We start from the raw sequence: 24,235 nt of genomic DNA, 5'->3' as shown, positions 1-24,235 counted from the left end.
ATTGTTTGAAAAATTTTGTTAAGGTTATTTTGTTTATTTGAGTGTTGTTGTAAAACGTATAACAAAAAAAAATTAAATTTATAAAATTATATATGAGTTATTAAAATTTCTTTGATAAATGGCCAAAAAAAAAAAAATTTAATTTTTAAACTAAATTTAAAAAAATACTTATTAAATCATATCGATAATTTTTTTATATTATTTTGCCATAGGCCTATACTTAATATTGGCAAAGTTTGGTCTGCTTCTGTTTGCGATTACCAGAGATATTCACATTTATGTGCTACGAGTCAAGTACTCAAAATAATTCATTTTTTGAGAAACATCTTCAAGGGGATCACAAAAATGAAAAGATCGATGTTTTTAATAATTTTTAGCCATACACAAGTAACAAAAAGCTGTTTATGTAATTAAAAATACTTTAAATATTGTTTTCAACAAGAAAAAAATTATATTTTTCTGTATACTAGATTTTTAATATAATAACTTGACCCGGCCACGCTCTACTGTGTATTATAGCGTATTTACCAACCTCGCCGATATAAGAATTTACGAAAATGCAAATAAAACGTTATTTCAAAATTTGAAAGCGATTGACAAAAAACTATTCGAGATTTGCTATGAAACGCAAATAAACATACGATTTTTTTGTATAGAGAATATAAACAAAACAAGTTGACTTCAACTTAAGATTTCTCAAGGTAGAAAAAAGATATTGAAAAGATTTAAACGGGCTTTAAAAGAAAACATTTAGTTCTTTTAGAAACTGTCACAAATTTATTTAAAATAAATCACCACGTTCAAGAACATAACCTCAAAAACTGTTAAAAAACGACATTTCAGATTTTCTAACGGGAATATTTCAAAAACGTGATATGATAGAATTTTTCTGAGTTCGGATTCGAGATCAGAACACCAAAAACCTTACGAAAAGTATATTTTTGTTTATATATAAAAAAAAAATTAATTTTGCTCACAAGTGGCTTCTTCAATAAATGTTAATTTCATAAATTATACTAAAAAAAAAAGTAATAGGTTGTTTAATTTGTTAACTTGTAATTTTTTTTTCTATTCCTGCCATAACAACACAAAAAAAGATATTAACACTCCAAAAACTTAGCTGCAAGTATTTATGATAAACTTTTGTATGGGCTCGACACACTGTGCGTTGTCAAGAAAAAGCGCATCAAAAGTACCATTTTTCTGAAAATCGATTTAGTGAGGGTAACCACTTAAAATTTATTGATAACCAACGCCACATACTCACTGATAACAAATATACCAATGGCAGACATTTTAAGTGCGGCCAAACCCCCGGCAGACTGTCCCGAAAATGCGTTTTTTTGGCGTTTTTAGACGCTTTTTCCTATATAAAAAATTGCAATCGTTTTGCCCCTCCCCGCCTAAAACTATACGATTTTTTTCTTGCCTGAGTGCAACCTACACGCCTAGGTTTTTTGTTACATCTATTGCAAATTACCCTGTACTATGTAGAACCTTTTTCCTATATAAAAAATTGCTAACTTTTTGAAGTTTTTTTCCTACAGATCGAAAACGGTCTGTCAAATCGAAAAACCGTTAATGTAATAAATGAAGGTAATAAAAAGATCTACAACTTTTACTCCAAATTAATTTTTAAAAAAGCTCAAATAAAAGAGATATGACGAAAATAAGAAAATCACCCTTTGACTTGCTTCAAAAAAACCACCCTAACTCTTAAACCGAAGGTTTAATCGAAAAAACTTATTTAACATATTCTGTAGGAAATTCAATTATCTTTAAGATTGCTATAAAATTTTTTCTGCTAGGTCCAATAATACGCGAGTTATGTGAAAAAGTAAAATAAATAAATTTTCAGAAAAACTGCATTTTCGGGAGCGTCTGCCGGGGGTTTGGCCGCACTTAAAATGTCTGCCATGGGTATTTTTGTCATAAGGGAGTCCACCGCTACAGGATGCAACTAGTTTTAAGTGGTTACCCTTAATAAATCAGTTTTCAGAAAAACTGCATTTTCGGGACCGTCTGCCGGGGGTTTGGCCGCACTCAAAATGTCTGCCATGGGTGTTTTTGTTATCAGGGAGTCCACCGCTACAGGATGCGACTAATTTCAAGGGGTTACCCTAAATGAATCAATTTTCAGAAAAACTGCATTTTCAAAACCGTCTGCCGAGGGTTTGGCCGCACTCAAAATGTCTGCCATGGGTATTTTTGTTATCAGGGAGTCCACCGCTACAGGATGCGATTAATTTTAGGTGGTTACCCCAAAGTCTAAAAACGCCAAAAAAAAAAACGCATTTTCGGGACAGTCTGCCGGGGGTTTGGCCGCACTTAAAATGTCTGCCATTGGTATATTTGTTATCAGTGAGTATGTGGCGTTGGTTATCAATAAATTTTAAGTGGTTACCCTTACTAAATCGATTTTCAGAAAAATGGTACTTTTGATGCGCTTTTTCTCGACAACGCCCCAAATAAATGCAGGCAGACTAAGGTATTCGTCATCACCATGACCCACGCTACCTCTGACATTCATATGAATCGGTTACCTCTCACGCAAGAAATCTGCTCCCGGCTCTCGGTCTAATACATATATGGAATGTTTTCAGAAGAGTCTTTTAGAGCGGAATTCATAGTCGTTGCTCAAGTTGAGATTTTTCTCAACTCAAGCATTCCCTCAAGCAATGTCATTATTCGCAGCAAGAATAGAACGATCCACTTGAGTAAAGTAAAATCTCGACTTGAGGAAAAAATGCTCTCAATCCAGCAGTCATCTGAAAAATATTTTGTTTACAATAATTCTTCATCGATTTGATTTTCGTTACGATAGACGATATTTAACATTAAAGAAATAAACGAATAGGGAATTATTAAAAAATATTTATTTTCAGATGATATAGTTTCCTGAAATCAGTCAAATTTCATTGTGAGTTTGATTGAAAAAAAAAAAAATTGTCAAGTCAAGATTTTTCTCTACTCAAGTGAATGCTTAAGTTGAGAAAAATCTTAACTTGAGTAACAACTATGAATTTGGCCCTTAAAGTTTTTGGAAACATGCGATGTTAATGAAAATTGAAAAACTACACTTTTTTAGTACGCGAAAACTTAAAACAGTAGGAAAGTCTTTATAACACTTTTTGTCTGTGCTCTTTTCTTAAAATCGTCATCGTCGACGATATTAATGTACTTGGTGTCTCCATATAAGCGGCGGTCACAAAAATGTCGAATGCATGGCATGCTGGAAAAGTTGTCTTTATGACGTCACACTATTTGGAAATATTTAATATAGTGTGTAGACTTATAAGGAGACTACAACAAATCTATTTAAAAACTATTTTTTATCAGTGTTAGATCCGAAACTTATCAGTATAAAAAAAATGTACCCTCTCTTTACATATTGGACAAACTATTAAATTAAGATATAAAATATTAAGAAAATTACCTGAAATACTGATCATGAAGGGATTGCCTTTGGAATTCAGCCGCCTGTAAATACTGTATTTATGCAATTAATGATGTTTAATATTTTAATTAAAATTGATAAACCTGAAGCTGATCAGCGTACGACATCCGAAGTAAAACATCCGAATGGGGTTCCCTCTGCATAAGCATATTTGGTCTCGGATATGGTCCAACATTCGCTAAATTAACAACAAAAATAAATACATTTTAAAGTAAAGTTCTTTAACTTTGACTTTTTGAGAAATAAAAATAAACTAAAGTAATTTTGTCTTTTTTGTTTTGTTCTTTGTTCTAAAATTGTTGTTATTAATTATTGAATACAAACTCACGTGGCAGTTGAAATCCGGCTTCCTGTTGTTGCTGTGAAGGCAAATGTAAATGAGTATGAGAATGTGCATGATATTCTCGGGTCAATCGTATCTGAAAATTGTTTCAATAAAGCGATTTTTTTGTTCAGTTTTTCAGTGTATTTTTTTTTAGGTTTCGATTTTGTTTTTACGATTGATAACATTCATTCGTTTTTTACTTTTTTTCATTCAACAGACTGAAGCGCGCTAGAATTGTTTGTTTTTCTTTTTGCACAAACAGAGGTAACGAAAAGCGTTAATAAAAAATAAAGCCAAATACTCGAATGGTGAAAGATTATTAATTAATTAATTAATTTGCACACTTTTGATTTTTATTGTTTGTTAATGAGATATCGAAATGCATTGAGTGTGGTGGGTGTTGGAATGTTAAATGAATTTTCGCACCTTTTTACTTTTTTATTTATTTTTTTAGCCCAGAAAAGCAGAAATTATTGTCTGTTGATGATTCAATACAATTTGTAACAAATAAATGTGTGGGTTTTGTGTGTTTTTGGTGGCGATTGAGTGTAGAATGTTTTTATTTTTAATGTGAAACAACACAAGCAGTAAACAAACGAAAAAAAAAATTATAGGACAGAAAGAGGTTTTTTTTTGGGTGTTATAATGGGTTATTTCGCAATTTTGATTTTCCAAATACGATTGATAAGTTAAGACTATTTATTTATAAAAAATTGTTGAGGTCGTTCACACTCCTCCCGAAAGGAATAGAATTTGTTGATGAACGTTTTGGTCTTACCATGTGCTCGTTTGGATCCATGCTAACGTGATGTGGTGGTGGTATTCCGAGGCGTTCCCTTTCCATTTGTGATATTGCAGCGGGATTCGCATATAGTGGGAATTGCGAAGGATGCATTCCTCTGTAAATTAAAAAAAAAAAAAATTCAACAAGTTTTTAAAAATGCAATCAATATTTTTTGTTTGTAGATTGAACATATTTTATCTGAAATCTATTTAGATTACACGTTTCATGACGAATTCCGAAGAAATTAAATATTTATCAAGAAAGAGGATAAAAATATAATTAAATTAATTCAAATCAAAATCCGTATTTCATTGCTTGAAAAAGAGCTATCAGAAGTTAAGAACAAATTAAAAACGATGATCAGACAAATTTTTCCCCTGCAGAAAATTTTAATTTTGTGAAAAACAGAAAAAAGATTCAAAAAGAGTTATCGATACTAAAGGTTTTTGGAAAAAACTTCTTTGATCGATATACTATTGGCTTGAATAAGTTTTGCGAAAAATAAACTTTTCTAAAACGCTATTCTAGTTTTGATCCAACAAATTTATTTTTAATACAAAATATAAATTTAATTCACTGGGCAACAAGGGTTTTGTTTGATTAAGTTTCATAAACTTTTTCGAAGGTTTTCGGGTTGCTGAACTTGAATCCGAAGTCAAAAATTTTCTATCACCTCTAGTTTTCGAGATATTCCTGTTATAAAATCTTAATAATCGATTTTATGCTACTTTTTAAGTATTTCCCAAGCTTACAGTGATTTTGCTTCAGGAACAAATAGTTTTCTACAGGTTTTGGGTGTGCTGAACTCGAATCCAAAATCAGAATTTTTCTATCAGCTCGTATTTTTGAGATATTTCCGTTATAAAATCTTAATTATAGATTTTTTGGTAGTTTTTAAGTTACGTTGGTCTTAAGCTTACAGTGGTTTAATTTAAGGAACAAAATAACAATGATTGTTTTTAACTCGAATCCGAAATCAGAATTTTCCTATCATTTTGTGTGTGCTGAACTCGAATCAGAAATTAGCCTGTGTTTTGAAGATATTCCCGTTATAAAACCTCAATAATTGATTATTTTCTACTTTTTAAGAATTTCCCTAGTATCTGTATCACCCAAACTAGAGGTTCTAGAAAAAAAAAACTGAGGGCAGATTTGAAATCAGCGATGAAAAATTAGTAAATAAGAGTTAAGAAATTTCATGAAACAAAAAAAAGTTGCAATTTTGTTGACCAGTGTTATCAATATTTATATTGTTATCTTGAAAGTAATTCTGCTAGCGTTTTATCCAATCCTCGAAGGAGTTGTTAGGGAAGCTCTTTTTAATAAAGCATTATATACCTACTTCCTCAATCGTTCTAAATCTTTTTTTTTTTGGAAAAAAGGAAATATAATAGATGAAATATCTTACCTCATCCTATAGTATTCCATCCAGTGTGGATCCAATCGTGATTGGCTTGCAGCAGCAGCTGCTTGTGCGTTCTTCAGGTCTTCAAGTTCCCTGTAATTACCGAAAAAGAAGTAATTTTGTCTTCAATTAGTGTTTTTCTCTGATCAAAATACTTTGAAAATAAAATTTGGAAATAATGAGAGATGAGAGCGAGCGAGCGAGCTAGAGTTGGCGAGTAGAGCGTCTTCTGGCAAAAAAGTTATATGTTTATGTGTTTTATGTTTCTATTTTTTTTTTTTTTTTCTGTTAAAATGATGATGAACATGCGCATCTACTTTTAATAAGCATGAATAAAAAAAAGCAAGAATTTTTTATGTAAAATGTTTTTGTTAGAGAAAGAAATTGGAACTTTTGCCTAAAAGAAGAAGCATGCGGTGAATTTTTTTTGTAAATGTTGCCCATGATAAGTAAAAAATAAAAATAATAAAAAAAAGACATTAAAGCCAAAAATGATGGTGCATTGAGGTAGGGAAAGGAAATAAATAAAAAAAGAAAATATTATGCTTGTATGTGGAGAGGGAAAAACTATGCAAGCGGAAAAAAGAAGACTAGTTTTGCTTTGGGAGGTGTTTCTCATTGAGTGAACCGTGTTTTTTTTTTGTTCTTCACTTAAAAAAAACTTTTTTTTTGTTTAATAATTAAATATTAACTGTACCTCTCTCTACTATACATTGGCCCCATTGGGTGATGATATGGTGCTACCATCGGTTCAACAGGGCTGTGAAATATTTAAAAATAAGATTTTCAAAAATTTATTTTTAAATAGTTTCAAAGAATAGAATTTTTAGTAGTAAAATTGGGAAAAGGTTTTTCTTGTTGGTTTTCAAATGGAGATTTTTTTTAGATATATTTTTTTTCGAAATTCTGTTCCTTTTGGAAATTGATTAATATTTTTTTTTAAAATTTTGAATGCCAATAGAAAGAAAAGCTGTAGAGTGGTGTATTTGTGTAACAAGAAACAGAACAGAGGTGAGGAAAAGGGGGGTGGGATATCTATCATATTGAATTAAAAGCAATTGACAAACCTGAATGCAACATGTGGCCTTGCATACTCGGAAAGCTGTCGAAGGGCAGGTGTATCAGCGTAGGGAGGTTTCAATTCAGCTTTAAGTTTGGCCTGTTGAGCAGCTTGTTGGGCAGCCTGGGCCTGCTGTTGCTGTTGTTGTTGCTGCTGTTGTTGTTGCTGAAAAGAAATCTAGTTTTTAAGATCGTCACCAATGAGTTGAGTTTTGGTTTGTCTTACCTGTCTTCGTTCTCTTTCCTTTTCGGCAATCTTTCGGTCACGTTCTTCTCGTTTGCGTGCCAATTTCGAGTCAGCAACTGGTTTGAATATCAAATCAGTTCTTGTGCAGGAGTTGTAGTCTCCTCTGTCAATGTGCCTTACAAATCTATAAAAAAGAAATCATCATGACGTTTAAAAGATGATGCAGGGTATGATTTGTTTATTCAGACTTACATTGCAGATTGTGATCGATGGCATTCGGTGTCATCAGGTTTAGCCTCGGGACTAGGTCCACGAGGAATGTTGTGCGTAGGACTTGGAATTTCTGGCTCTGGATCTGGTTCAATATCGATTGGTACTGAAAAGATGTAAAAATTCATTTAGATCCACATATTTATTATAAATTCATTATAATCAACTTACAAGGTTCAGTTGAATGATGGCTGCCTAAATTACTACTCGCCGAGTGCGCATGTGCACGCAACGCGTCCATGTGACTTGTAGGCTTGACGAGCGTTGGAGAGTTCTCTTGGAACGCTGGATGTTGCTGTGGTGGATAAGCGGGATGAGAACCAGGATACTGAGATTGTGGTGGTGGACCACCACCACCTCCACCTCCGCCTCCTCCACCTGAGCCGGGTCCACCTGGTCCGACTGGTCCTCCAACACCGGTTGGAGTTGAACTAGCGCTATTGCCACTGTTGCTACCTTGTGGCGTCTTTGGTGTGGGTGGTTTGATTTTGTGCTGCATATTTTGCATGTTTTGCTTATCCATCGCCGACGAGTGTGAGCTCTCTTCGGGACGGGTTGCTGTCGATTGTGGTGGTATGCCCTGATGGTGAGCCATAACCGCCGCTGGATCGAGTGGTCCCGCCGGCGGAGGAGGTTTCATGTACGCCGTTGGGAAGCCAGGACCATACGGATGGTATGGGTAAGGTGAGTTGAAAGGATTGTGATGGTGCGAGTAGAACATTGAAGGGTGCAGCAGGTGATGGGGGTATGGCGCCTGACCTGGATGCACTCCCATTTGGGGCATTGCCGCTCCAGGTCCGATTAAGGGAAGAGGAAGTGGCATCTGCGGATGTCGTATCACGGGCGGTGATGCACCAGGACGCAAATGGGGAGGTGGTGAAGTTCCCAAACCCCGTTGAGCCTGAGGGCCGTACATTTTACTAAGAGGACTGGCCATTAATGCTGATGCACTAGACACCGGTGGGGGAGTCATATGCGGTGATTGTTGACGTAGCAAAGCATGACGATCGCGTTCAGCCACTGCAGCTGCGGCAGCTGAAAGAGCCGATGCAGAGGGGTGATGACCTAGAGGACTCTGTGGCACTGGGTGGAGAGGAGATTGGCGGCTTATGCTGCCTCCACTAGATGCTGGAGATGACGGTCGATGAGAGGAAGAACCAGAAGAGGAGTTTATGTGCATTTGTGGAGGTCCTTGAGATGGTCCTGAACTGTTTTGGACGCTGGGACTTGCTCGGCTAAATGCAGATGATGGCACCGTTGTTGTGGTTTGTACAGAGGAAGCGGATGACACCGACGAAGGAATTCCACCTACAGGTGGGGTACGTCTACTAATTCCGGAGTCGTTTAGTCCGCTCATCGCTGTTCCGATCAGAGACAGAGGAGCACCAGGTCCTCCTGCACCGCCCATTCCAGGCCCACCCATCATATGGGCTGCATGGTGCACTGGGTGACCTTGCATGTGCATGTGAGGGTGAAGCGGCATTGGGTGACCAAGCATTCCCTGTGGATTCGATAGTCCCGGAAGAGGTGATGTTCGATGAGGAGGCTGCTGTTGCATTTGCTGTTCCCGGCTATTGCTGTTTTGGGAGTTTGAATTATTTTGAGACTCCATGGGGCGTTGTTGAGCAGGTGATGGCGTTCGTACTCCTTGTTGTTGTCCAGCTGGCGATTGCTGTTGCATGGATGAAGGATGATGACTTTGTGGAGGAGGTGGAATTCCATGCCCACCATGTCCTTGTAGGGAGAGAGGAATACCAGGATGATGAAGAGATTGTGGAATATCTTGGTGTGGTCTATGCAGTGGCGGCAAATGACTTGGCCCACCAGGTTGCATATGTTGCAACGAACTTGGTGGCATTAGTATGTTTGGACCCGATGATGGTGGCATTAACATACTTGATGAAGATGAAGTTTGTATATTCGACGAGTTGGAATTTTGTGACTGCTGTTGTTGTTGCTGCTGTTGTTGTTGTTGTTGCTGTTGTTGTTGTTGCTGCTGCTGTTGTTGTTGCTGCTGTTGCTGTTGTTGTTGCTGCTGCACTTGTTGTGCTTGCTGTTGTTGTTGTTGTTGCTGTTGTTGTTGATGTTGTTGTTGAAGCTGCTGTTGTTGAAGTTGATGCTGATGCTGCAATTGTTGCTGTTGTGAAGCCAGCGAACTGAGCATTCCTGGGTGTGTGGGTGTTGGATGATGCAACGAGTTCGGTGGCATACCAGGATGTTGCTGCGAAACCAAGTTCTGTGGGTGCATGCCCGCGGGCACAGCTGAAGGCATATGGGGTGAGGGATGTGGTGAATGAAACTGTTGTGACTGCTGCGAATTGCTATTACTTCCCTGACTATCCTGACCGGGTGTAGACCGAGACGAAGCGTCAATGGGACTTTCTGAAGGCGGATACTTATTGACAACACCTTGAGGATCACCAAACGGACTACTTTTGATAAGATTTTCCCCATGGTAGGCCGATTTGAGTGCACCATCCGGTGGAGGGTATTTCAAATCCTGCGGCTGTTGGTGTCCAGGTGGTGGTCCCAGACCATATTTAGCACCCATTGGATCGCCATATTTAAGCATTATGCTCGAATCGTAAGGCGAGCGGGACAAAGAATGAATGTCAGCCTGATAGTGTGGTTTTGGCATTGCAACGGGGTTCTGCTGTTGTTGATTGGAATCACCGCTACCTAATGGAGGATACTTCATCTGTTGGTTCTCCTGTGAAGGCGGCGGTTGATGGGGTTGATGTTGTTGCTGCTGCTGATATGCCTTGAGATCTGGGATTTTGATAGGTTCATTGAATGACTTTGGTGGCAAGCCGCCATGCTCCATACCGTATTTTAATTCGTATTTGCCTGGCAACTCCTGTCCATATTTCATCGGTTCACATGGCGGTGGATATTTCATTTCATGAGGGAATTTCGCAACAACCTCGCCTGCTGGGTTGTACTTGATTTGATCGTTGTACTTCATTTCAATATCTCCAGGATATTTCATTTCGCTGCTGGGATTGTTAAACTTGATGTGACCATCGAATGGAGGTGGTGGCTGTTGAGTGTCGTATTTATGCTCTGGCATCTCGTTGACACACGCTTGAGGATTGAGCGCTGACGGAGGTGGCAGTCCAACAGACATGCCAGCTGGGGAAATATTTACATTTGGCTTGGGTTCCTCGCTCTTGACCTCAATTTTGACCTTCAGGTCTTGTGGTTCATTGCTATTTTGATTACATGTTGCATCCATTGAAGACGAATCGTCCAGTGGTTCTTTTTTAATGTACACTTCTTTAGCTGAAAACTCCATTGGTGGTTGAGGTGGTACTACTACTGGTGCTAGTACGGGCTGAGTTGGTGGTGGTACCACTCCGATAACAGCCGGTTGCAGGGCAATATTCGTCTCCTGCTTCATGTTGGCGATCTTAGAGAGCATTTCCTGTTCCTTGGGAACATAGCCACCATTATTAACCATCTCTTCTGGAGGTGGAATAACAGCAGGAAGCTGCACCGGTATTTCCTGTGACACATCGTTCTCATTTAACTGATCATTAACTATCGGCGGTTGTGGCATTTTCTCGATTTCATCAGGACACTGTTTCTCTGGCGATAACTGTTGTGGCTGCTGAACTACAACAATCGGTGCTTGCTGGTTGGTTTCTTCGTCCTGTTCCAGTTCTTTTTCAACTTTCACAGCTTGATGTTCAACAACAACAGGAACGATAACCTTTTCGTCCACCACTTTATCTTCGACTTCTTTGGGCGGAGCAATAGCCAACTGCGGTGGATCAGGTGTATCATTTGTATTTTCACCCTCATCCAGCACCGAATCGGGACGACTGTCCGAATTCATGCTCTCCACCGGACTGTCCGATCTCTTTCTCTTCTCCTTACTATCATCGGTGATGTCTCCGTCCGTATCGGACCTCTTCTTCTTGTTAGGCGTATCCTGTTTCGCCTGCTTGCGTTTATTATTGCTCTCCGTTTTGGTTGGTGTTTTGGGACTGTTTGTATCGGTAACTTCTGGCGTTTCGGTTCCACCTCGTTTCGGTCTCTTACCATTTGCCACTTGTTCCTTATTATTGTTTTGTTGTGGTTTATTACGTGTCCTCATTCTAGATGGTGATTCATCCCTTTTGTTGGTTAAGCTTGAATCACTATCACATTCACTGGCTTCGTCTTCGGTCAATGAGCTGTTCTCTTCTTTAGCTACGGGAATTGGTTCAATTGGTACTTGAGGTTCGGGTGTGTCCTCTTTTTTCGTTGGTGGTGCGTTACTGGCACGTGTTACACGATTACGGCGCAACGATGATTGTCGCCGACGACGATGTGGTCGATTATTATTAGCGCCTGGAGTCTTTTTCCACAAATAGTAGAATTCAACAAGCTCGGGGGTTTCTTTGTGCGGTAATAGATCTTTGTGAATACGAAAGAAATTCTTGCCAAATTGTCTTAGACCTTTTATAAATTTTTTTGTTTCATCTTCTGTCCATTTTTTATCAATTCCTTTGGAAACTGGACACTTAACTAGAGCTTGTAGGGCGGTTCCTGTATCATAACCGGAATCATGTAACTAAAAAGAAAATCAAAGAAAAAAGCATTTGTTTTAGTTTTTCTTTTTGTTGTGGGGAATAAGTTTGTTGTAAGAAATTTTTAGGCTAAATCAAGATCTATATTATATTTTTGAATTCTAAGCAGTTGTGCTGTTTGAAAATATAAAAAAAAAGATCACTTCCATTGTGCAATAGGATCTCATAGGAAATCTGACTGAGAGCTGATTCAGAATTACTGCTTTGCCGAATCTTAGAAACTAATAACATCTTGCTTCAAGGAATCACAAATTGTATAATCTCTTGTTTTCAGAGCAAAAAATGGAAGAGCTTCAGATAAAAATTAAGTTAGAAAAAAACACTTTCAAAGTTCATTTCCGAGCTAAAGACTTTAATTAAAAAGACATTTCAAAATAAAGACACCCAGTTTCGTTTCGTTAACAGTTATGTTTCCGCTCCACAGAAAAATGAGCGTTGGATAGCTTGAAAAGTTAAAGAAAAATCTCGTTTATGAATCTCCTGGCGAAATTATTTTTTTGCTTTACTTATTGTGAATATATTGGGATCATAAGATTACGCAAAAAATATTCTCACAGATTTTATAATTGGTTACAGAGAAAATCAGTACTCTGTTGAGCGTTCAAGCCATATGAACCACCTTGACTTTTTTCCATGGGTACTGATCATGAGCAAAGCATTATTGTCACAAAAAATTGCATCTTAATTTAGGAAAAAATCTCTTTAAAATACTTCTGAAAAACTCAAAATATAAAATATGGCTTCGCCAGTAAATCGGAGACTTAAGCATAAATATAATTTAAGAGTTTTTCCTTATCTCGGTAAGCGCGCCAAATGCAGAGAATTTGTGAAAAGCACTGCCAAGTGGCCATTCGAAGTTCCCCACATTTTTACCAACATCTGATCGGCTTTTATAAGTTTGCTTTAAATCGTGAAAATCTTCCATCGACAAGAAATAAACCAAGAATATCAAATCGATACACATCACCTCTTTGTCGATTTTAAAGCCACCTTTTTTAGCGCAAAAACAGGGCAACTTTACGAAGGCTTGCCGCAACTTGTTCGCTTCTGTCGTATGACTTTGGAGGAATCTCAATAAGATAATCCGTAGCTGAAGTAATAACTGTGCTCAACTCCTAATTCAACATCAGTGACTACTAGGTCAAGATTTCAATTTTGTGCATATAAAATTGCTTCCTGTATGTTCTGCTGTTATTGTACTATGAGAAAACGTTTAGTTTCTATCCTAAGGGTAAACTCAGACCATACAAAATGAACACCTTTTTGAAAGATGGAATTGTTTTGTCAAAAATAGGAAAGAAATATTTATAAAATCTATTTTGAATAAGTTAAGAACTAGCACTTGTCCCATAACCACAAAAAGTGATTTCAGACAAAAAGTAAAAAATTTTGCCAACTTAACCATTTTGGCAAAGCTTTTAAAAAAAAGTTTAGCAAAGTATAGTAAAATTTTTCCGTTTACACACTAAATTGTTAGCGCTACCCTAATAAGTTAGTTTCAATATTATTTAATTTATTAACAAATGTATTAAGGACCGCGAAATAAAAAAGGTAGGCCTTAACCTCAAATGCAAAAACACTAGCATTGAGATGGCCAATGGGGCAATACAAAACCGGGAGACTTGCCACTGATTTGTGAGGTCAACCAGGTGAAATCCACAGGCGAATCATTAGTGTGAAGCACATACATATGTGGGAGAGTTATGATAGCCTCGCCATCGTGATCATTACAGCACCATATAAATAGAAGAAGATTACCAAATGTATCAAAACAACGAATCAATAAATGGATAATTCACTTCTTACTACCTTATCAATCCTTAGCTTTTGCTTATTCTCAACTAACTTTATGTTGAATTTATTTATAAGAGCATATGACGTAAAATGAAAAATGTATTAAAATAAACTATAAATCCCTCAGTGTTGCCTTCGTTTAGCAACGAAGAAAAATTCACTTCTATACTTTAATTGAAACGCTCCATATTAACTAAAGAATAGCGAACAAACGCTTTGTAGACAAAGGTTTACTATCCCCCAAATTAAAATAATTGACTACTGTTTATAACACATTCAAGTCTTATAATTTAATCAACTTTGCATGGTTATTTGTTATGATGTGTCTACTAAATTTTTATCATCTCACAGTGTAGCATAATAATAAAATTTATAATGTAGCAATAGAGTACTTACAACGTCAAGTGCATTTATTGTAGTATCATCACGACTTGCTGCTAAACAACCATCTTCTAAACCTCCATCACACATGCCTGTGAACGAACAACAGATAATATTAATTAATACAAAATTTACATTTTAATAAATTAATACAAGATTTCTACATGTATATAGATATAGTAAATGTAGTAGTCACATGTCATAAAACAATGATTTTTTGTAACTTATACAACTAAAGTATATACTTTATCATGTTTTTGTTTTTTACCTTGAAATGCTGCCATGGAACGTGCTGCACGTACAAACATTATTAAATCTCCATCGGCAACTATTCCAGGACTCCATCGTGGTTCTTCTAATTCACGCTCATCGATTTCTTTATCAACGGGAAAACTTGAAATTGGATTATAATCGGGCAGTTTTGCCTGTGTTCATCCCATCACAAGAGCGTTTTTTTTTTGGTTTATTAATTATTATTATAAAATAGCAATTGATTAGTTTTGATATTTCTTTTTGGATTGGATGTTGGAATTAAATATTGTTTTTTTTTTTTTTAACATTTTTACCGTTTAAGTACATAATATACATTATACACAATGGTATTTTTTTTTTCTCATTTTCTTATAAAATAATGCATGATGAATGATTAATGAGTGTAGGAGGTTTATTTTTTAATTGCCTATTTACATTGAGGCAGTGAAATCTCAGTGAATCATGCATGCTGGGATTAATAATAATAATAATAAATCGTTTTGTTTACTAGAATTTATATTTTCTGGGTTAAAATAAATTTTCTGCTTTAAATCAAATAAAAGTGGAAAAAAGATCATCGACAAAAGTAAACAGATGTAAAAGCTAAAATTTAATTTAATCTAATTATGTACTCTTTACAACTTCAATAACTGCAAAATGGATAATTTAATTTGCATTTGAGGGTTAATAGCGTTTTAACGACAATGAGTCCATAGAAATTCAGCAGCTTTATTGCAAGTATGGAAACATACGAAAAATTGTAAATCAGTAATGTTTTGGCGTTATGTTAAACATAATAATGTGACATTAATAAATATTTTCCAAAAATGTAAGAAAACGGTTCCATATATTTATCACAAGGACGTGTCAGTCGTTGTCGTGATATATTTTTTTTTAAAGCAGATAGATGAAATTCTTAACAAGACTCTGAGCCTAAAACAAATCTGAAACCGCACTGTAGTTGCGGAATTGAATAAAATTTACTTTGTTGCCAATGAAATATACAGGAACAACTAACAAAAGGAACCATTTTTCGTTACAAGAATTTGTTTGTATAAGTACACACCCCAATTTATTTTTACATCCACTAGCTTATGGGCTTTGCAGCGACATCGAGCTGGTCAGAAAGCTGAAAGTTGGCTGGGTCATGTGAAGCATATGAAAAATTAATACCGACTCACCAGCCCGTCGAGTTTTCAAATCCAACATTGATGGTCAACGTAGAAGAGGAAGAGAAAAACTGTGAGCGCCAACTTAAGTAAGTACATAATTTATCGCCAACTTATGGGTCAACTCTTTCTATGTCTCATAAGAGAGATAAAACTAACATCAATGGGCTTTTCGATCGCTATCAGAATTCGGATCAGCACAAACAATTCGGATCTTTTTGTTTCAGCAGACCAAAAACCAACACTTGCCTATCCAGCTACAACCTTCAGAAATCTCGTTCTAAGGCTGCCAGATGGATAAGTAATAGCAGCTTAAAATACAGACTAAAAAGACCTATTTTAAATCGATTGTATGTTCCATCAGAAAAGGACCGCAATAAGCCAATCAACGAAACTGCATAATCAATACGTTTACAAACAACTGTGTAACTGTGGAAAACCCATTTCATTTTCTTGGTCTATTGATGTCTACTCTTCTTCGACAAGTAGGAAAAATTAAGTGTCACTTCCAATTCTCATCGGTATATTCAAGTGTTAATCGAAGTCACAAATGGTACAGTCATCGAATGCACAGATGTTTTATGAAATAATTTCTATCTAAACCCGAAGGAACCATAGATAAAGACTTAGAGTAGTTCTTTAGATAACAAAGCACTATGTTTTATAGATTTCTTGAAATATTAACACTTTTACCCCAATAAAATATAAGTTCGGCCGATTTGTCTGTACGTGACAATGGAATGCACCAAATGTGTTTTACTTCAATTTGATTATTAACAAATTATTGGTTTAACCTGTATGAAAACTTGTGTGCTATAGCAGGCTATAGCGAATCATCATTTTGGTCTAAAAGTTAGGAGATTTACCTAACTGGGAGCAAATCAATACTGTGGTTATTTTCACCCTACAATCATTAAGTGGTTCGAGTTCTAAGCCACTAAACGAAAAATAAAAATGTTATCTAATCGTATTGCATAAAAACAAAATTTAATACTTTCATTGTGTTAGATGTAATACTGTTGTTAATATATTTGATAAACTTATTAATTAAGTTATTGAAATATATTTTGTTAATTTAAATAATTTAACAATATTAAATAGACTAAACGATTTAACTGCCTGCATTCAAAAGAAGCGCTTCTAACAAACAAAACCAAAAATACTAAATAATAACCTACTTTATATTTGTTAATATTATTTACAAAAAAAATAATAATTAAAAAAAAAAAATACTATGCATGATTCAACCTGAATGCATTTGTAACATTATCACAAAATTGTTCTATAATTGCAATTAATTAAAAAGCCAATTGTTTTCAAATTAAACCAAATTAGGGAAACATAAAAAAAGTTACTTTAAGAAATCTAAGAACTTCTGCAATCTACATTAAGATGTTTAAACATCTTTAAAATCACAAATACAATATGTATTTTATTTATTGAAATCTTAAATTTATCTAATACATACTGATCTGAATTTTAAGATTTTTTAATAGTATCAGATAAACTAAGTTATGTTTTTTTTTCATGTTAATTTAGACTGCAGATGTTTAGTTTTATATAATGCGCAAACAGCAAATATATTTTAAGCATCATTTTCAAATTATATTTATTTTTCTAACAAATAGATATTTTTTAGTTGAAAAAAAAAAAAAAAAATTGAAAATTAAATTGAAGGGAAAAATTTTGAATTTGAATCAGAATTTGTTACCGTGAATTTTGTGAGTTATGTACGTACATAGACATCGATTACCTGGTGGCCGGGACCCACTCGTATTTCTCCTTGAGTGGAGGCCGCCATTACCCTTTAAAAACACTTTTCACGTCCAGTGTTAAGCCTTTTATTGCCCTTTCTTGATTTCAAAATTATGTTCTGTAAAGAAAAAAATAAAATTACGGTAAGATTTTATTGCAAGACAGCATTATTTAAAAAAAAAATATTATATTAGGAGTTATTAAAAAAATAAAGCAATTTCGAAGTTGGTGTAGTTGCAAGAATAATGTTGACCTGCCTAAGTAAAGGTATATTGCCCCGACCTCAATCATTTTTTCTATCAACTGAGGATCATTTTAATCACTAAGACTTAGGTATTTGCTGAAACTAATTTTAAATATTTAAGTAGAACATAAAATCTTATTCTTTACTTTTTTCTCTGCGTAAAGTTTCATATAAGGTTTTATGTAGAACTTAAATCATTAAGTTTCGTTTCAGCAAACAGCTCTAAGTTGTATTTTGCACAAAGCTATAGGTGATGACCAAAAAATCAGGTTAATTCGAAATTCGAGTCGTATCGTATTTGATTTTAAATCAAACGAAGGAAGGACTTTTGTTTGAGAAGGCAATTGACTAACTAGCTGGAGCGGTTTTTTGTGGACTATCGAATCCACAAAGAAATTTTTCTTGAGAAATTTTTGATTAAATAAAGAAAAGAACAAAATGATTTCATATTCGTTCTCAGTATTGCAAAAATTACCTATATAATAAATATTGTCAGTAATTCAAGATTTTTTTAACGCTTACGATAAATTAGCAAGAAGCTGTCCACAAAATTTGACATTAATATACACCGGAATAGCCAAGCAACGGCTTTAAGTGAGCGGGACTGACCTCTGGAGTTCAAATCCCTATAAACAAGGAGTGGATCGGCCATTCCAAAGTAACGGAGAGGAAATATTTACGCTTGTTATCCAGTTTACTTGTATGAAAAAGCAATCTGTTTTCTGGAAATTTGGTGAGTCGTTAGAGCTCATCATAAAGTTGGTGTCAAAGAAGTTTTTACGAAAACTCAACCAATTGTTCTCAAGTTATTCACAATTAAAGACGGTAATGGAGAAGACCGTATGTGTCTTTTCCCTTACCGTTTTTGTCTGTGAATATTTTCGTTAAGTTTATTTAGTTTTTCGGGAAACTTCTTGGTAATCAATTTTATGATCAGCTCTCAAGGGAGTTCTAAATGAGGTTTTTAGCAATTCGATAGCAAATTTTTCGGGTTTTGTTTGCGAAAAATTCAACCAAATCAATAGAAAAATTACGGATTTATATCCCACCAATGTCTCTACTTTATTGTTGAAGTCAATTAAAGTAAGAGAAAAGGATTCTGAGACGATTCATTAGCAGGGATTATGTAAGGTGAGAAAAAAATGTTTATTTTTCTTGGAACGGCAAAAAAAAGGCGCATTGTGTATAAAATGTACATACGCGCATAACGATGAATAAAAACTAGGTAAAAATTGAACCTTGCACTTTATCAATCTGCTTCCAATAAATAAACAAATCTTTTTTATATTTGTTGTGCTCTTAAACTATTCTTTTTTTTTTAATTATTATAAATTGTACTCAAACACTCTTCCATTGAAGAGGTCTTATTAAAAAAGTTGTAAAATTTAAGCATCAAGAATGAAGTACATGATTGTATGTGAATTCTTCCTACATACTTCAGTTCTTTTCAAGTTAATTTCAAACTAACGATCCACTCAAAAATAATAAAAAAAAATTCCATTCTTCTCCAACTCGAAATAGCAAGATCAAAATGTTATATACTAAGGGGGAAAATATAAATGAATATTGATCCCTCGTTTTGGCAATTACCACCGGATTAAACATGTGTGTTTATTATCTTTTTCATTTTGTTTTCTCTATTTGATTGAAATTCATTGTTCAATAGTTTTTTAACTACAAAGATCTTCCACAATACTTGCCACTGGACATGGTAAAGAACAAACAAAAAAAACATCCCCTGTTTTGCACCCTGCATTGCATTTTAATACATAAAGGCACTTAAAGTCCAAAGAATTCATAATGCGAAAAGGTGCAAGCAGTAATCTTTTTTTTTTTGCAAACAAATGCTTCAAAAAATTGATAAGATTACTTAAACACGAATAGAATTTTTGAGTACAGTAAAAATCTGTTGAATTTATAATAAATTTTCGAAATAAATTCGAGAATAGATAATAGAATTATAAAAAAAACAATAATAATTCGAATCCTTTTAGGTATCCACTCTATAATTTCATATCTATTTCCAATTTGTCTTTACCAAACAAAGTCATGAACTAGCTTTAACTTTAAGATCTCATTTTAATGAATAATCTTTTGACAGCAAACTAACAAAAAACCAAATCCAATCCCTCCACACACATAAAATTAATAGATTTAAATTGTATTTATTTTCAAAACGCTTCGACTCTAATATACAATTTTATTGCTTTTAGCTCATTTCAGCTGGTGTTAGAAACTTTATTAGTTTCATTTCACTCGAAATTGGTTTATAAATAGAAGTGAAGAAAAAATATTCCTATTTAATCGAACATGAAAATGAAAGAACCAAACAGAACAGAACTGGGAAGGGAAAGAGAAATGAAATGTTAAATGGAATTGGTGATATTAGTGTTATGACATGACATCGTTACGCTCGGGGTGAATAATTATTACTTCCCCTATATTGTGATATGCCACCCTCAAATAGAAGCCAACACACAGACAGACCCGATCGACGAAGAATCACAAGTAGCTAATGCTACAATTTAAAAGTGCTTTACGAGAGAGAAAAGGGCTTGAGTCTGATATGTCCATCAATTTAATTGTAATTAAAGCACTTTGTGCTGCTTTTATTATTATTTCTATTATTAATTTATTGACTGCTAAAGTATACACACACAATTTATGAGGGGTGGTGGTGGAGTGGAACGTTAGAAATATAGGTTCCGTCTTGTAGTGGGGACTCATAAATGTTTATTGGCCTAATAAAAACGAGTAATCTATTTGATTTTATGAATTACTTTTTGTTGTTGTTATTTCTTTCTCTTGAAAACAGGAACAGAAAAGTTAACATTACTAGAATTTTTGTTTTTTTTTTTTTTGTTGTTGTTGTTCATTTAACGATCAAAGCACGTATGCTTATAACTTCGGCGAATTTATTGATAAAAAAAAATCCAACATGAGTAAGTCATGTGTGTGTGTGATTAAATTAAGTTAATTTTCTTTTAAGAAACAAAAAAAAAAAAAAATAAATAAATAAATAAAATATTTCTTTCTGCTTTGGTTTGTGGTTTTTTGATTTCGCAGTAATTATATACTGTAGATAAAAACGACTTGAAATGAATGCTAAGTGGAAGGAAATTAAGTTTGATATTGACCAAGTCATTACTATAAAGGTCAATGAATCATTTCAAATCAATGTTAGGATGATATTTTGAAATTGAGAATTTCAACTAGAACAATCTCAGAAATTCAATTTATATAGGTTACGGATAATATTAAAAAACCATTGATAACCATTCTTAATTTAAGATTTTGGTTAATTAATCAGAAGAAAACTAAAATAAAAAAAATTTATAACGAAAAATTGTTTTATTTAGTGTTCTTTTTTACCAAAATTGTTTTGTAAAATATGTTTTTGTATACTTTGAGTACCAAAATCGATACCTATAATTACGGTGACCATATTTTTGAAAGCGAAACACGGGACAGATAAAAAATTCGTTGGATCGTTTTGAAAATATTGATTTTTCAATAAAAATTTAATTTTTTTAAATGAGTTTTCATAATTTTTTTAATTATTTTGATATCAAGATTTCCTAAACGATTTTATGGGAGCTTTTTTGTTGAAATCATTTAAGTCGAAATCAGAAATCAAAAAATGGTTTTATAATAATGTCTGTTAATAACTTCTAAGAAAACATTTTATTTAATCAAAATCAGGAGAGCTGTTTTTTAACATTTTAATTTTATTTTAAATGATTTTGAAATTGATCTTTAACACAACTTTCAACATTTACTTAAAAGTTTTGAAACTAATCTGGGTTCTTTACTCTTCCATATGTTGTTCTTTATTCGAAAACATTTAACCTGGGGTCGAATTACGGCACACGATTACGATCATTGTCACTCCCATTTATTTGTCCAAGTAATTTGTCTTGCAGCAAAAGTTTTTTGAACGAAAATTTTCGTTTTGCTTCAGCAGCGTATTTAATTTTAATTTCCAGCCACTGTTTTCTTGTTTTCCGTACAAAGTATTTAAAATATTGAATACAAAAATCAGAGAATGTCCAAATACGGGACAATCACGGGACAAATTACAAAATACGGGACACTTATACGTCCCGGGTTTCTTAAATAAAAACCCGGGATAAGCTGTAGAAATACGGGACAGTCCCGGGTAAACCGGGACGGATGGTCACCGTACCTATAATGTATATGTAGATTAGGGTGCTTTTATTTTTCGCGACCATGTTTTTTCTTCATTCCCATTTCAAATTTGAATTGAAATACCACCTGAGGCAGTGTTATAGATTTTTAAATGCCGAGCTTGAATTTAATAACCTTAATAGAAAGAAGAAGTTCTGTTAAAAATTCGACATTCATAGATAAAGTAGGAAACACTTCTTTTCGTTCCAAATTAATTGATATTTAAAAGTATAAAGGACGTTGGAACCACGATGTTATTTATGGATGCATAAGGGTGCATTTGCATCTCTTGTCACAAACTGAACCTCCTCTTAGATTTCAACTTATTACCTACTGCGGTAATAACGTCAGCATTTGTAAGGAATTGAAATATAAGAAAAATCAAGTTGTCTTGAAGTGAAGCTTCTACACAACCATTTCGAAGATCGGTGCAGGTGTGCAGCAGCACAGTTGGAAAATACGAAAGCATGCTAAATACTTCTCATAAAACTGAAAAAAATGTGTCAAAACAAACAAGTTGGGCTTCATATTTTACAAGATTGAAAGAAGTTGTCTACTACCTATCTATTCGTAAAATTTAACATTAAAAAATTTTGTGACATTTGCTTTTTTCCGCAGTTAATAATGCTTCAAGTGCTTTGTCTACTGCAGAGCAATATTTATGCTTTAAAAACTGAAATTAAGATAATTGTTCTTTTTTATTCTTAAAAAAAAAAAACAAAAAATTATCCTAATTTCAGTTTTTAGAGCATAAATATTGTTTTTTTTTTTTTTTTTTTTTTTTTTGTTTATGCTCTTTAACATTTTTTCGACTTGCTTCCCAGATCAGACCAGATTTCAGGCTATTGAGTCTCTGAAAAAGTAGATTGTGTTCTAATCTTTCCCTATAGCAGGTCCCCAACTATGTTAGATATGATTCATATCTGGGTTTATCGTAGAGCCAGCCATCGATTCGATTTTCACTTTTTGCAGGTACATAATTGAAAAAAAAAAAATCATGTGTGCAATTCACACTTGTTAGAAGTGAAACCTTAAAAAATCATTTTTCTTAAAAAAAAAAAAAAATCGAAAAAAATTAATCTTTTTTTCTTTTATCACCTTGAAGTCGATTATTTATATGACAACCTAAAATAAAAGGAGGAATTAATTAAATAATTTTATATTGGGCAGGTTCAGAAACGTTAGGGACTAAACATTTAGGTAATTTCTCGGTCTCTGATAGGTCAGCTGTAAAAAAAAATCCTTCCAATTAAGGTAATTTTATTATAAAGCTGACTGGAAAGTTAGGCAAGAAAATTTTCCCTAAAAATTTAGGAAAGTTTTTCTTTTTGTCAACATGACAGCAGATTGTTTTTAATTAAAGAATTAATTTAGCAAAATTAAGTTTATTTGTGTATTTTATTATTAATTAATTTTATTTATTCATTACAGTTACCTAAGTGAAATTTGGTGTCTTACACATGCGACCGGTAAAATTTTTAAATAAATTTCGAAATTTGACAATGGCATCATATTCAAACTAATTTAGTCAATTTACTCAAATTTCCGTTCAGAATATTTCCTAAACGTGCCAAATATGTGCTTATTATTTACCTAAGCTTTAATCATATTTGTATGACATCTAGAAAATAACTTCAAAAAGTTACAATTTTTTAAAGCCAACCACGTTGAAATTTCAAACTGATATTACGGTACTTCCTACACTGTGGCTGGTTATCGGCAACAGATCTTCACAGGTGTTTTGAGGTATTTTTCAAGTTTTTCAATTTAAGATTGTGTAACTTGTAGAGCACGTTCCGTTATGTGTACCTAATATATCAAATGAAATGTTAAGTATATTATAATCATGCGTATTAAAGTTAAATCAAATTTGTATGCAATCTAGATCAATAGATATAACGTGTTTAGAAAAAGAACATCCTTTCAACGTTATCTCAGGATCTGGAATATTAAATCAATTGTACACATATAGTTTATTGTATTACCTATCTACAGTACCTATAACTTTGATTTATCTATCTATTAAAACAAAAAAGTTATAATCAATTGATTTTTCTTGTCGCTTTTTCGTTTCATCTTGTTTTAAATCACTACGATACTAAAGAAGTTTTCACTTCAAAAATGAACCTGCTTTTTCTCATTGAAATTATTTTAAGAGCTGTTTGCTGAAACGAAACTTAAAAGATATAAGAGCCATTTACTGAATCAAAACTTAAATACAAAATAAATTAGGAGGCAAGAACTTTGTTAGGTGTTTTTAATTGACTTTAGTGTGCTGAGTTCAAAACTGTTTACAGATTATTCTATCACGTCTAGTTTTTGAGCTACACTTATCATTATTTTCGTTTGAAATTATGAGTTTGAATTCGGACTCAGCACACAAAAATCCTT

At 33.8% G+C, this 24,235-nt stretch overlaps 1 protein-coding gene across 14 annotated transcripts in view; it reads right to left on the bottom strand.

Annotated features, from left to right (window-relative positions):
• LOC129910807 (arginine-glutamic acid dipeptide repeats protein) overlaps window positions 1–24,235 on the bottom strand; it is a 32,578-nt gene that overhangs the window by 4,516 nt on the left and 3,827 nt on the right. For 2 of the 14 annotated variants that reach the window (XM_055988364.1, XM_055988363.1), the window contains exons 2-14: window positions 17,396–17,530; window positions 14,505–14,661; window positions 14,252–14,328; window positions 7,659–12,045; window positions 7,470–7,593; window positions 7,257–7,401; window positions 7,039–7,196; window positions 6,669–6,731; window positions 5,975–6,094; window positions 4,561–4,681; window positions 3,786–3,876; window positions 3,541–3,635; window positions 3,437–3,489 (exon numbers count right to left, since the gene is read on the bottom strand). In XM_055988364.1, the coding sequence (XP_055844339.1) occupies window positions 3,437–3,489; window positions 3,541–3,635; window positions 3,786–3,876; window positions 4,561–4,681; window positions 5,975–6,094; window positions 6,669–6,731; window positions 7,039–7,196; window positions 7,257–7,401; window positions 7,470–7,593; window positions 7,659–12,045; window positions 14,252–14,328; window positions 14,505–14,661; window positions 17,396–17,458 (5,654 nt within the window). In that variant the 5' untranslated portion in view covers window positions 17,459–17,530. The remainder of the gene's footprint in view (window positions 1–3,436; window positions 3,490–3,540; window positions 3,636–3,785; window positions 3,877–4,560; window positions 4,682–5,974; window positions 6,095–6,668; window positions 6,732–7,038; window positions 7,197–7,256; window positions 7,402–7,469; window positions 7,594–7,658; window positions 12,046–14,251; window positions 14,329–14,504; window positions 14,662–17,395; window positions 17,531–24,235) is intronic. The other 12 variants (XM_055988366.1, XM_055988365.1, XM_055988370.1 and 9 more) reach the window with 11 other exon arrangements.

Source organism: Episyrphus balteatus, chromosome 2, assembly GCF_945859705.1.
Source record: "Episyrphus balteatus chromosome 2, idEpiBalt1.1, whole genome shotgun sequence".
NCBI lineage: Eukaryota > Metazoa > Arthropoda > Insecta > Diptera > Syrphidae > Episyrphus > Episyrphus balteatus.
Note: the sequence above shows the minus strand (reverse complement) of the source record. Positions and strands in the feature narration are given on the sequence as shown.